Source organism: Anguilla anguilla, chromosome 2 (genome assembly GCF_013347855.1).
Source record: "Anguilla anguilla isolate fAngAng1 chromosome 2, fAngAng1.pri, whole genome shotgun sequence".
Taxonomy (NCBI): Eukaryota; Metazoa; Chordata; class Actinopteri; order Anguilliformes; family Anguillidae; genus Anguilla; species Anguilla anguilla.
The window spans coordinates 72,890,760-72,903,259 of record NC_049202.1 but is presented as its reverse complement, the minus strand read 5'-3'; the positions used below and the strand labels follow the sequence as shown (position 1 = coordinate 72,903,259).

General features: G+C 48.5%; 2 protein-coding genes across 2 annotated transcripts in view; both read right to left on the bottom strand.

Moving 5' to 3' along the window:
• Positions 1–9,669, bottom strand: part of pcyt2 (phosphate cytidylyltransferase 2, ethanolamine) — a 24,701-nt gene extending 15,032 nt beyond the window's left edge. The window contains exon 1 of the mRNA XM_035404104.1: positions 9,327–9,669. Coding sequence (XP_035259995.1) covers positions 9,327–9,445 — 119 coding nt within the window. The 5' untranslated portion in view covers positions 9,446–9,669. The remainder of the gene's footprint in view (positions 1–9,326) is intronic.
• Positions 9,670–11,306: 1,637 nt separating this feature from the next.
• Positions 11,307–12,500, bottom strand: part of sirt7 (sirtuin 7) — a 10,768-nt gene continuing 9,574 nt past the window's right edge. The window contains exon 10 of the mRNA XM_035399822.1: positions 11,307–12,500. This exon is cut by the window's right edge and continues 925 nt beyond it. The gene's annotated coding sequence lies outside the window, so the exon portion shown is untranslated.

Below are 12,500 nucleotides of genomic sequence, written 5' to 3'. Positions count from 1 at the left end.
GTTCCCGTGCATTATCGGAGACAGGAAGCAGGCTGCTGCTAATCGCAGACCGCCGCTCGCGCAGGACAGACCGTTCAGTCTGCTCACTGAGGTCATCCCGCAGGCAGTGTTCAGTCTGCTCACTGAGGTCATCCCGCAGGCAGTGTTCAGTCTGCTCACTGGGGTCATCCCGCAGGCAGTGTTCAGTCTGCTCACTGGGGTCATCCCGCAGGCAGTGTTCAGTCTGCTCACTGAGGTCATCCCGCAGGCAGTGTTCAGTCTGCTCACTGAGGTCATCCCGCAGGCAGTGTTCAGTCTGCTCACTGAGGTCATCCCGCAGGCAGTGTTCAGTCTGCTCACTGAGGTCATCCCGCAGGCAGTGTTCAGTCTGCTCACTGAGGTCATCCCGCAGGCAGTGTTCAGTCTGCTCACTGGGGTCATCCCGCAGGCAGTGTTCAGTCTGCTCACTGAGGTCACCCCGCAGGCAGTGTTCAGTCTGCTCACTGAGGTCACCCCGCAGGCAGTGTTCAGTCTGCTCACTGAGGTCACCCCGCAGGCAGTGTTCAGTCTGCTCACTGAGGTCATCCCGCAGGCAGTGTTCAGTCTGCTCACTGAGGTCATCCCGCAGGCAGTGTTCAGTCTGCTCACTGGGGTCATCCCGCAGGCAGTGTTCAGTCTGCTCACTGGGGTCATTCCGCAGGCAGTGTTCAGTCTGCTCACTGAGGTCATCCCGCAGGCAGTGTTCAGTCTGCTCACTGGGGTCATCCCGCAGGCAGTGTTCAGTCTGCTCACTGAGGTCACCCCGCAGGCAGTGTTCAGTCTGCTCACTGAGGTCATCCCGCAGGCAGTGTTGTGTCTGCAGCTGCTCAACTAGGAGGCTCTGACCTGGGTCAAAGGTGCACTGGGCAAAAAAAAAAAAAAAAACCCACTCGGAAAAAAGAACTCTTCATATGCCAGAAAACTCTCAAGAGTTTTCATCAAATCATGGTACTGAACCAGCAGTGCTGTTCTAAATACTGGAGAAAGCTGATGTTCCTTTGAAAACTGCCAGCGGTTGAAGTATTTCAGAGAACTATTTGACCAGGACTGGTCCTTCCAGAGCTGTGCAGAGCTCGTTCAGCTGTAATTACATTTGCAGAAATGGGGGGGGGGGAGGGGGGGGATTACGCTGCCCTTAATCTGGGACTAAGACTCACGGGCCAGGAGAGGAGAGCCTAGTACGGGGTGCTACACACCCCCAAGGCATTCACTCTCTCTCTCTCTCTCTCTCTCACACACACACACACACACTAAATAACATCCAAAGTCCAAAGGTCTGGCTTAAACAAAAATAGGTCTTTTTTTTTTTTACAGATCTTGTGAATATTCATGAGGGTATTCTTGTGAATATTCGGGAGGGTATTCTTGTGAATATTCATGAGGGTATTCTTGTGAATATTTGTGAGGGTATTCTTGTGAATATTCATGAGGGTATTCTTGTGAATATTCGGGAGGGTATTCTTGTGAATATTCGGGGGGGTATTCTTGTGAATATTCATGAGGGTATTCTTGTGAACATTCATGAGGGGATTCTTGTGAAGATTCACGAGGGGATTCTTGTGAATATTCAGGACGGTATTCTTGTGAATACTCGGGAGGGGATTCTTGTGAATATTCGGGAGGGGATTCTTGTGAATATTCAGGACGGTATTCTTGTGAATACTCGGGAGGGGATTCTTGTGAATATTCGGGAGGGGATTCTTGTGAATATTCATGAGGGTATTCTTGTGAATACTCGGGAGGGGATTCTTGTGAATATTCGGGAGGGGATTCTTGTGAACATTCGTGAGGGTATTCTTGTGAAGATTCACGAGGGGCCGGGACCAAGTGAAGCTGTGGCGAATGGGATGTAATGCAGCCCCAGAACACCCGGCTGCACAGCCTGAACCTCCTGTAGCTCTGAGCACTGAGAGAGAGGACTGCAGGAGCTGAGCATCTGGTTACTGTGGAGCATCTCTGATTGCACCTGACAGCGCTGGGACCCTCACGCCCCAGCCAATTGTATGAACAATTATTTTCATACAATCATACTAATTGGGATTCATGTCGATAAATATGAGTGGACAGGAGGGTGAGCATAGCAACCATTCTCAATGCGACAACCATTTCGTTTCACTTTTGTGACTGGTAGCCTATATTCCTTTTTTATTTCAATTCCAACCTTGGTAATGAAGTAATATTTTTCACCGGGTTGTCCACGTTTATATAGCCTGCATAAAACAACACGGTAAGAACGCACGGGGCGAAGTATCTAAGATGCGCTTTTAGTAGTCCATCTTCGGAACATTGTAGTTTCACCAGGGCAGACTCACGTCAAAAACATCCGCCGTCGCATAATTACGTAGCCTAGTGTAAGTGCAGTCGGATTCTCTTAGCACCGCGGTTGTCTTTTCCTAAGTCCTTTTGAATTCTCCTTCACATCTTTCCTTGACCTCATGACGTTTTCCATCGAGGTCAAGGAAAAGTGGTTAGGAAAAGACAGAGGACGTAATTTTTTTGACTATTTTACCGCAGCCCAGGTTTTTTGGGGACGTTTTTTTTTTTTTCAAAGTTCCAAATCTATGTTCTTGAACTTCCATCGCATTCAGTTACCAGTAGCGATTGCGACATCAGCATTGGAATGTTCAGCCAGCAACATTCCAATCACACATTTGTAACCTCACACCTTAAGGCAGTGGTTCGCAACCCTGTTCCTGGAAATCTTCCGTCCTGCAGGTTTTCATTCCAACCCTAATCCGGCACACCTGATTCTACTAATTAGCAGCTCAAGGAGATCTCTAGTGGTTGACTGACGGGTGCTTTGTTAGGGTTGGAATGAAAACCATCAGGAGGGAAGATTTCCAGGAAGAGGGTTGGGAGCCACCGCCTTAAAGGGTTCATTTTACTTGTTCACGCTCGTTTTCACCGGTAGAGTTTAGGGCTCAGCTTGGCGCCTACGGTGCAGCCCTCTCTGGTCCCTCACAGGACCGCAGTGGTACCTCGGTTAGGACAGGGTCCTGTGCTGTCTATTTATAGCGACCTTCACAGAGCGACACATTATGAGGGGTCAGAGAGGGAGGGGGGGGCGGTATTAATATCAGCGGGGAGAGTGGGGGCTAGCGCGGCGCTACGCTACGCTGGTGGAATACCATCAGCTTACCTTCTCAGACTACGCGTGAACCGACACCGCCCGACAGAGTTCGGCCGCAGACCACAAACGCAACGGCCCGGTGACATCACTTCCTGTGCGGCCGCGTCCCGGCTCTGCAGCCGAACAGAGCCGGCAGTGCGTGGCATGTGGAGCAGCTACACTTCAACGTTGGTTTTGTTTTTTTGTTTCTTTGTTTGTTTTATTTTTAAATCAGGCACAACATTAGACACCCGTAGCGAAGGGGGGGGAATACACACCGTGAAACTGTTTACGCAGCCGGTTACTCCGCAGGCAGGGGGGGGCAAAGGTCGCCGCTCGAGCGCGTGACCCCGCCGCCGTCTCTCACACACGATTCCACCACAGATCCCGCAGAAAAAAAAAACCAGATGCTCAACTCCTGCTTTCCTCCGGAGTCCTCTCCACTCCTGGAACACAGGAGGGTCCGGTTCTGTCCCGGTTCTGTCCCGGTTCCCGATGGCCCACCGCCAGGACAGCAGAACCCGCCCGGGACTCTGGGGCACCGGCCTCCGATCTGGCGGCGTAAACAAAACCGGCGCCCCGCACAAACTCTGCCGCACCTCTGGAGTTCCCCTTCATCTGACCTCACCACGAGGATCGATCGGCACAGAGAGGTCTGCCTCCCTCCCTCCCTCCCTCCCTCCCTCTACAGTACACAGAGCAGTCTCTCCCTCTCTTTCTCTCTCTCCCTCTCCCTCTCTACACACAGAGCAGTCTCTCTCTCTCTCTCTCTACAGTACACAGAGCAGTCTCTCCCTCTCTTTCTCTCTCTCCCTCTCCCTCTCTACACACAGAGCAGTCTCTCTCTCTCTCTCTCTCTACAGTACACAGAGCAGTCTCTCCCTCTCTTACATTACATTACATTTATTTGGCAGACGCTTTTATCCAAAGCGACGTACAAAAAGTGCATTTCATGGTCATAGACAACTGCTAAACACAGGTTCAGTAAGATACCATACTTATTTTGTGCAGCTATTTCTAGCCAAGAACACAGTTCACACAGTGAACACTATTCTGACCTAACCTCTGCAAAGCCAACTAGGCAGAAGAATAAGCTACAGTATTAGGACAAATACAAATTACCAAAAAGTGCTGGGATGGGGCAACATGTAACAAGTGTCATGAAAAGGGTTTTTTTTTTTTTTTTTTAAAGAGTGAAATATACAGCGTGGTGGTGGTTAGTCTAGGTATAGTCTGAAGAGATGAGTCTTCAGGCCACGGCGGAAGATGGGTAGTGAGGGGGAGGTTCGGAGAGGGACGGGGAGTTCGTTCCACCACTGGGGAGCTAGGGTGGAGAAGCTCTGTGATCCCTTTGGGCGGGTGGGAGGGGTTTCGTCTCCCTCTCACTCCATCCCTCTCCCACTCTCGCTCTCTCTACTGCTACAGTGCAGAACACTGTTTCTCTCTCTCTTTACAGTACAGAGTAGTCTGTCTCTCTCCCTCTCTCGTCCCATAGTGTCTCCCTCTCTCTCCCTCTCTCTCTCTCCCCCCCTCTCGCCCTCTCCTGTCCCATAGTGCAGAGTACAGTCCCTCCATGGGGAAGGGGGAGTGGTTTGGCTTGTTTATTACAGATGGAAAAGTGGAGATCGGATCAGGTGAGACACTGGAGACACTGCTGAAATATTAAGGAGGCTTAGCTGCAGACACAGAGACCAGCTTCAAACACGTACAAACACGCACACACACACACACACACACACACACACACTCTCTCTTTTACTCACACGCACACACACGCACATGTGCACACTCACGCACGCACGCACACACACACACACACACACACAGACCAGCCCCCCCGCTTCCCCGCCGGCCAGTTAAACAGTGTTGGACTCAGGGCAGCCAACAAGGCGTCCCGCGCCCGTGAGCCCAGGCCCGGCGAGCCGATTCCTGATCGACCCCGCGCCAATCCGTGCAGTGCGGGGTTACTACAGGTCACTCTCAACATGACAGCCAGGCCAAAGCAGCCGCACCCAGATCTGGCCCCAGCCAGCGGAGCTCCGCCCTACAGCGAACCTTTCCCCTACACATGGGGGAAACGGCCCACCGTCCCTGCTCATACCGCATCGGTGCTCACTCCTCATTCAAAACATCCAATGAACAACGTGAGATCTGACCCTTCTCTTCCCATTATCCCGTTTCAATTTTACAGTTATCATTATTATTATTATAACACTACGTACACTCAGAGGAAGAGAGATGTATGCGATAAGGGCGGGGAGAAAGGGTGAAGACTCACCTCTTCAGGCTGCACCTCTCCCCATCCCTCCCTACCTCCCTGTGATCTCTTAAATGACTGTAAGCTTAGGGTTGTAACTAGGTAGCTGTTTCGTAGGTGACTTAGTTAATGCACCTGTCTTAACTACTGCTTGTATTTTTGCATAGACTGCGTTGTTGCTGTTCTCGTTTGTGTTAGTGTTAATCAGTTTAACCTTCAGGGTCCAAGTTGAACTATGCGGCTGTTCCCTGCACTTGGAGCGGTACTTCCCTCTAGGGTTTTTGGCATACTTGTTCCTGGTTATGGTTATACACTTTGTTGTACGTCGCTCTGGATAAGAGTGTCTGCCAAATGCCTGTAATGTAATGTAATGTAATGAGAAATATCTCAGTAAATCACGTAAAGAAAATGGAAGGGCAGGAGACTGGGAAGACCAATGACAAGTTTTATTTAACACTGAAATGAATTAAAACAGCAGAAAGAGAACCCTGTGGGGATTAGTCATTTGTCACCTCCATAAAAGGCCATACGAAGGCAACCCATCTCAATAAGCACTCGGTACTGGGTTATATAAGGGGAAGCCCATTCTCCCCTGGCTGGCCAAGGGAGCGCGGTCATGGCAACCAACACGGCGCATTTTCAGGACGAGGTGTTTGTTAAGACAGCAGTCAGCACTGGAGCCCTGTGAGACCGAGCAAGAGGAAAGCACCAGGAGGTTCAGCTCATCGAGTCAAATCAAAACTGATCAATTCTATCACACTGTCACAAAGACACTTTAGAGAGTAGCCTAACAGAAGGAGATCTGGACAAACAACAGGGCTAGTCCCCCAAAAAAACAAGCAGCAAGGTTAAAAAAAAAAAAACTTCCCAGTGGGAGGAAACCTCGAGAGGAACCTGGCTATAGAGGGTGAGCCCATCCTCCACTGGCCAGCCTGGTGTAAAGCAGTGGTAGAACGGACAGTAACTCATATGTGATGAGGTTCTACCACAGCACCTTTAGGGTGCAAGATCACATATATGTGATTAGAATGCTCTTAACTGAACATTCTAATGCTGATGTCACAGTCACTTTTGGTAAAATAAAGCAATGGAGCTCTAGAACACCGACTAAAAATTTTGTAAAAACATTCCAAAAAAACCTGCTCTTCAAAGGTTCAGGCAGACTAACCGTGGGAAACGTAAACCTGCACATGAATTAGTCCTCCAGTAAAGGGGCCCCCGAGCCCTGGATTTAGCCTGAGTGGCCCCCCCTCCCCCTCCTGAGGCCTGTAAACAGGCAGAGAGGACGTCCCACGGGACAGGGTCGGGTCTTGGACCTTCACCCGTCACCCGAACGCGCGTTCGCCCGGCAACCTTTCCCCCAGTTCCCACCGCGCTGTCCGGCGGACTTCAGAGCGGCCGCGGTGACGTCTACGCACCGTTGGCCAGGCGACGGCGGCCTTTGCCCCGCCGTGCGCCGTGTTTGCGGTGTGTCGCGGCCGCGCGGGAGGATTCGGGCCTGGCCCGGCCTCGGCGTGCGGCAGGCTGCGAGACCCCAGGAAGCACACGGAACACGCGTGCACGTCAACACGGGCGCACACGTGCATGCGCGCAACGGTGCGCAAACACGCTTGTACTCGCATGCACGCACACACAGGGACATAGTTTAAAAACTCTCAAACTAGGAAAGTTCGAAACTTTGATAACAACCTGCCGAGATCATTCAGATCTTACGGTGAAACGCGCGGTTATTCAACTAACGGGGGCATAGGAAATGTGCAGAACGTTTTGCGCGCACACAGATTGCGCAGGTCTGCCGGCAAAAGGCCTGGAATCTGAAAAAAAATCCGCAGGTGGGGGCGGGGGGTTGGGGGCCATGGTGCGTCATCGCGCTCTGTGTTGATATTATCCCTCTGTAGGGAGCTCAGTGCGCCGTTTTATATTCTGGCATCCGAATCACTCTCCAACATTCCACCCAATCGCAGCAGCGACACTGCTAAAATGGCTGGAATTCTCCAAGATAAAGCCGCCGTAATCCTGGTCTTCAAACACATCAATTCAAAGCATTTCAGATGGCAAAAAAAATAAATAAACTCCACCCGCCCGGTTTCCAACAACATGTGCTCGCATACAGTATACATTTAACTTTATTTAACTTGTATTTACACTAGTTACCTCTCCGATATACGTACATGATCTGTAAACAATACTGAAACAATTGAGACTTGTTGGCTCTGTGCTTTGTGTTTGCAGTCCCACGGTGATGAGACAGACTCGCGCCCACACACCAGTCGCGTGCCACAGCAAACACTACACAACTACAGATCCTTCAGCCCACTGGTACAGGTTCGATGTTCAAGAATTAAGGCCTTGCTAAGCCCGCCTACACACAGGAGAATTGCACTCTTTTAACTGTTCCAACTGTTTGTCGACGAAAGGGGGGAAACAACAACATTTCGTTTTGTTTCCTGATGACCGTCCGTAACGGTACCCTTCTATGGAGCTTTTCCGCTCCAAAGGGCACGAGGCAGCCGAGCTGACGTGAGTGCGCGTGAGTCGTGTGTACGGAGAGCGTGTCCACCGTTAGTAATGAACTATCAAGGACGTCTCAGCGAAACGTACCAGCCCAACTAACGCAAGTCAACTGTTTGTTTTTTTGTTTGTTTTTTTTTTGGTCTTAGGCCATTTCTTGCCAATATCAGAGAATATCAGACAGCCTCCTGTGCTGAAGCTGTAAGTCATTTATCCTTTGAGAACACAATTCATGAGCACTAAAATGACAGTGCTACAGTTTGTCTTATTTTAAGAGATATCGCACTCCCGCTGGTCTTTATACACTTAAATCACCCGAACTGATGATGCATCCACAGTTTATGATAGGACTGGTAAACACATTCAGAATCGCTATCAACCTATGCCTCTGCGTTAAAATTTCGAAACATAAAAATGCAAAGCTATAAAAATAGAAAGATCCGTCATTTAAATTTGGCCAATACTGGACCTCTGGGCTAAACCTGGTTGGGTCAACAAATAATTTTACTTGGGGAGCCCAAATTGCTTAATTTGGTTACATGAACGTGGTGCCCAATCTGATTGCATGATTTCATGTTTGCATGCCCGAACGAACAAAAAGCGAGCTTTAAAGCGTAATGAACTCATGTGCATGATTTACTATGCCAGCATGTTACATAACATGTAACTTAGTGCGATGAACGTGTACGGGAACTTTCGCCGCTCCGTTAACTTGATAGCTAATGCAACCGACTGTCACAATACCGATTATTTCCGTCGCTAGACCTTTAGAACGACGAGGGTGCGTACAAATGACGTGAATCGCTTGTTTTGTACTTAGCAAGCTCGATAGCCAGGTTACCTTCTGAGGTTGAGGTTAAACTGACCTTGGACACATTAACACAGCGATGGTTGCTTGTATGACTTCATCGTATGAAAGTAAGTAATGTAAAGTAGCTATCCGGCGCTTCCGTTCAAATATCTCTCCAGTGGCACGCTAATTTGGCAAGCTAGACCTCTATAATTTACCAATGTCACCAACTAACTTATACGCCCATGTTAGCAGTCTAACTACGTTCGTTGGTGGTGCAGTTGACATGACTATCAAAACACCGGGCAGCTGTTCGCGGGGTCCCACACAACACACAGCTGATTAACTCGCCTATTTTAACTATGTAGCTTCAGTAACTGACCAACGAGAACAAATTGCAAGGTATCTCATCAATAACGCTAGCTTCAAAGGAAGAAAAAAACAGCAGCCATGTGTACCGACACTCAAAGTAGCATACTCATCCACAAAATATTGCATAGCCACCCTATCATAATCCCTGCGCACGCAGCCCTCTAACGCAAGCACGACAGCACCGGCGATCCATCTAACATGAGTGGCTAGTAACTTAAAAACGGCTTGCTACCGTTCTAGAGGAGTGTCAAATGTATATCATAACTCACCATCCGTCACACCACACCCGTACAATACGTTTCCTCTTCTCCGGGCTACAGGCTGTAGTGCCGGCATTTGATCCGTCTCCTTCGCCTTCGGTTGTTGCGTGATGACCGTTCTTGATCATTTTTTAAAAATCAACGTATTCACTGTATCTAAAACGAGAATTAAAACAACTTAATGATAATATAATAACGAAACAATGTAGTATAAAATACACGACTGGCCTTCGGAATGAGTTATTAAAATGAAGTGACAGATGCGGCTAGCTAGAAGGCTACGGTGCTGCGTCCTTAACGCCGTGAACACAGGACTGTGCGGCCGTGACGCCTAGTGAGCACCATGGGCGACGCCTCCTTCCCCGCGGAAGTGGCGTCATGGCAGCGAATCGTACGATGAAGCCATTATGGCGGCCAACATATTGTTACATAACAACATTCTGTTCTCCCACCACGTGACTGCATGGTCCTTCCTCACCTTACAGGCAGGTGATGCAACGTCACGTCGTTGCACTTTCGATGACGGCTTGCCACAGGACTAACTTGATCACCGTTTGCGCCTAATTTATTTAACTGAGCTAATTGCACAACGCGTATTTGTATTTATTAATGGAAAATGTTGGCGCATGTTTATTTTTAAGTACAACTCAGTTACAAATGTACTGCATAAGCGATTCAACCGCAAGGAAAAGCTAATTATTCATTGGACAAATAAATCCACTCACAGGCCACCTTATTATGTATGCTAGCACCGGTCAGTGCTGGGCTACTTTTATGATTTTGTCCGGGGGGAAATGGCTTTGTGCGGGTTGTCATAATTTTGGCTATTTTTTCTCATATTGGGCGGTTTTCATCTTTTACGTATGTTGTGCAGTACATGCTTTCAGGCTGTCTCTCTCAAGAATCTAAATAGCTCCAGAACAGTGCATTTTTCACAGTGTGGATTCAACAAGTGTAGTATTATGGGTAAGGAAATGGGCTTGTAACCTAAAGGGCACAAGTTGTACTGCCGTTGTACCCTTGAGCAAGGTACTTAACCTGCATTGCTTCAGTTTACATATCCAGCCATATTTGGATGCAATGTAAATGATATGTAAAAAGTTGGGTAAGTCGCTCTGGATAAGAGCGTCTGCTAAATGCCTGTAATAATATGACAAAGTGATGGAAACAGTCCTTAGGCATTTTGGTTTATGTATGCCTGATAGCACCACATGGTTTCTGCAGATGTTTCTGCCAAAAAATTAATGATACTCCCATTCCACTTCATAACTGCTCTGTTGGATTGAGATCTGGGGACTGTGCAGGCAATTGCAGTAAACTGAAATCACTGCCATGTTCATGGAACCAACTTGAGATGATGTGCTTAGTGACATGCCGCATTCTCCTGCTGGAGGTGTCCACATGAGATTGTGTAGACGGTGGACACAGAAGGGTGGCACGGTGGTGCAGTGGGTAGCACTGTCGCCTCACGACAAAAAGGTCCTGGGTTCGAATCCGGCTTGGGCCTTTCTGTGTGCTTGCACGTTCTCCCCGTGTCTGTGTGGGTTTCCTTCCTTTGTCCAGTTTTTGGTGATCATGTGCCCGCTGTATCCTCATCTTCCTGTTCTTGGCTGACAGGAGTGGAACATGGTGTGGTCCTCTGTTGCTGCAGCCCATCCGCTTCAAGGTTCTACGTATTGTGCATTAAGAGACGCCCTTCTGCATGAAAAAAAGCTGTTATTTCAGCATTTGTGGCAATTCTGTTAGCTTGTTACTCTCCCTTGTGTGCCAGTACTATAGAATTCCAGTATTATAGCCAAGGCTTTGGAAACTGTTATTTTTGATTTTATAAGTGCAAAGGTTAACTCCAGTAGTTCAGAGCATGCAGCAGTGGCTTACAAGTTGTGAAGGCAAGAGCAAACGTGGAGCAGGAAATCAAAACCACTGGAGAAAGCTGCACAATTAACGCTAAACAATCTTTCTCAGTTGAAATAAAAACTTGCCCAAGAGTTGATGTCTGAAGCATTTATTTATTGTGTTTGAACACTGAGTTTGGGGTGTGGGGGGGTGTCATTGTGCTTCTCACAGCGCTTCAAATCAAAACAGAAAAAGATCGGAATTATAAACATCGCGGAGTTGTACAAAAACTCATACAAACTGCAAAACCGCCAAAAAAATGTAAAGCATCAGAATGCAGGAGCTGCACTAGGCCTCGGGGAGGCTGTAAACCGTGGGCACCCCCAGCCCAGGCCAGGACACCTTCCAGTATGGCTTCCACCCAGGAGACAGTACTGCCCTGTAACGTCTGCCTCAGACACCTGTGCTTCACCTCGAGGCTCCTCACCCCAGGTCCCGGAGAGCCACAGGTGAGGAGAGCCACAGGTGTGCCTCCGGTATTATTACATCAATTAAAGCAGGTGATGGCACAACTAACTCAAACTCACCTGGTTTCTAGGTGCTGAGTTAAGTTTCAGGTTTTTTAAGGTGAAAAGGTGGGGGGGGGGGACCAAGCAGACCTACAGCTCTGCAGGACGGGTGTTGAGGACCTCCCCACCCCCCCTTTTTAACTTATCACACTGCAGTCAAATACGAACACGCTCTTGCAATTCCCTGAGAATTCTCAAAGCATGCTACATTCCAAAGAGTGTGGACTCAAATGAAACTAGTGTCCTGCGTAGCGGTGGAAAACAGATAGGCATTTTACGATTTAAAGGAATCTGCAGGAGATTTCCCGGTGTCTGTAGTTCCAGCTACACATCTGACCTGGGCCTGCCATCCCAGTGCATTACACATGTACCACGGGCATCATAACCCTCAGCTGTCTTTACATCTGCCCACGTTTCTGAAAATAAATCTTCCCAGAAGAAAAACTGGCATTACAGCTTATTTGTGGTTTTTTTTTTTTTTAAATGAGGCTGAGCTGGTTTTCTTTTTAGGTTTTGAAAAACATCATGTAACACTTTAAGCAGGGGTCCCTACTCGTATCCAACATGGGCCGGTGTGGGTACAGATTTTTGTTTTAGCCCGGCACTAGGACACCTGATGGCACTTATCAAGGTCTTGATTGAAGACAGCGTTTAGTTCATTAGCTGAATCAGGCGCCACATTGCTGGACTAAAACAAATACACCCACACCGGCCTTTTTCAGAACGGACCGGGGACCCCTGATTTTAAGAATAAGACCAAAAGGATTTTTTTTCCTCG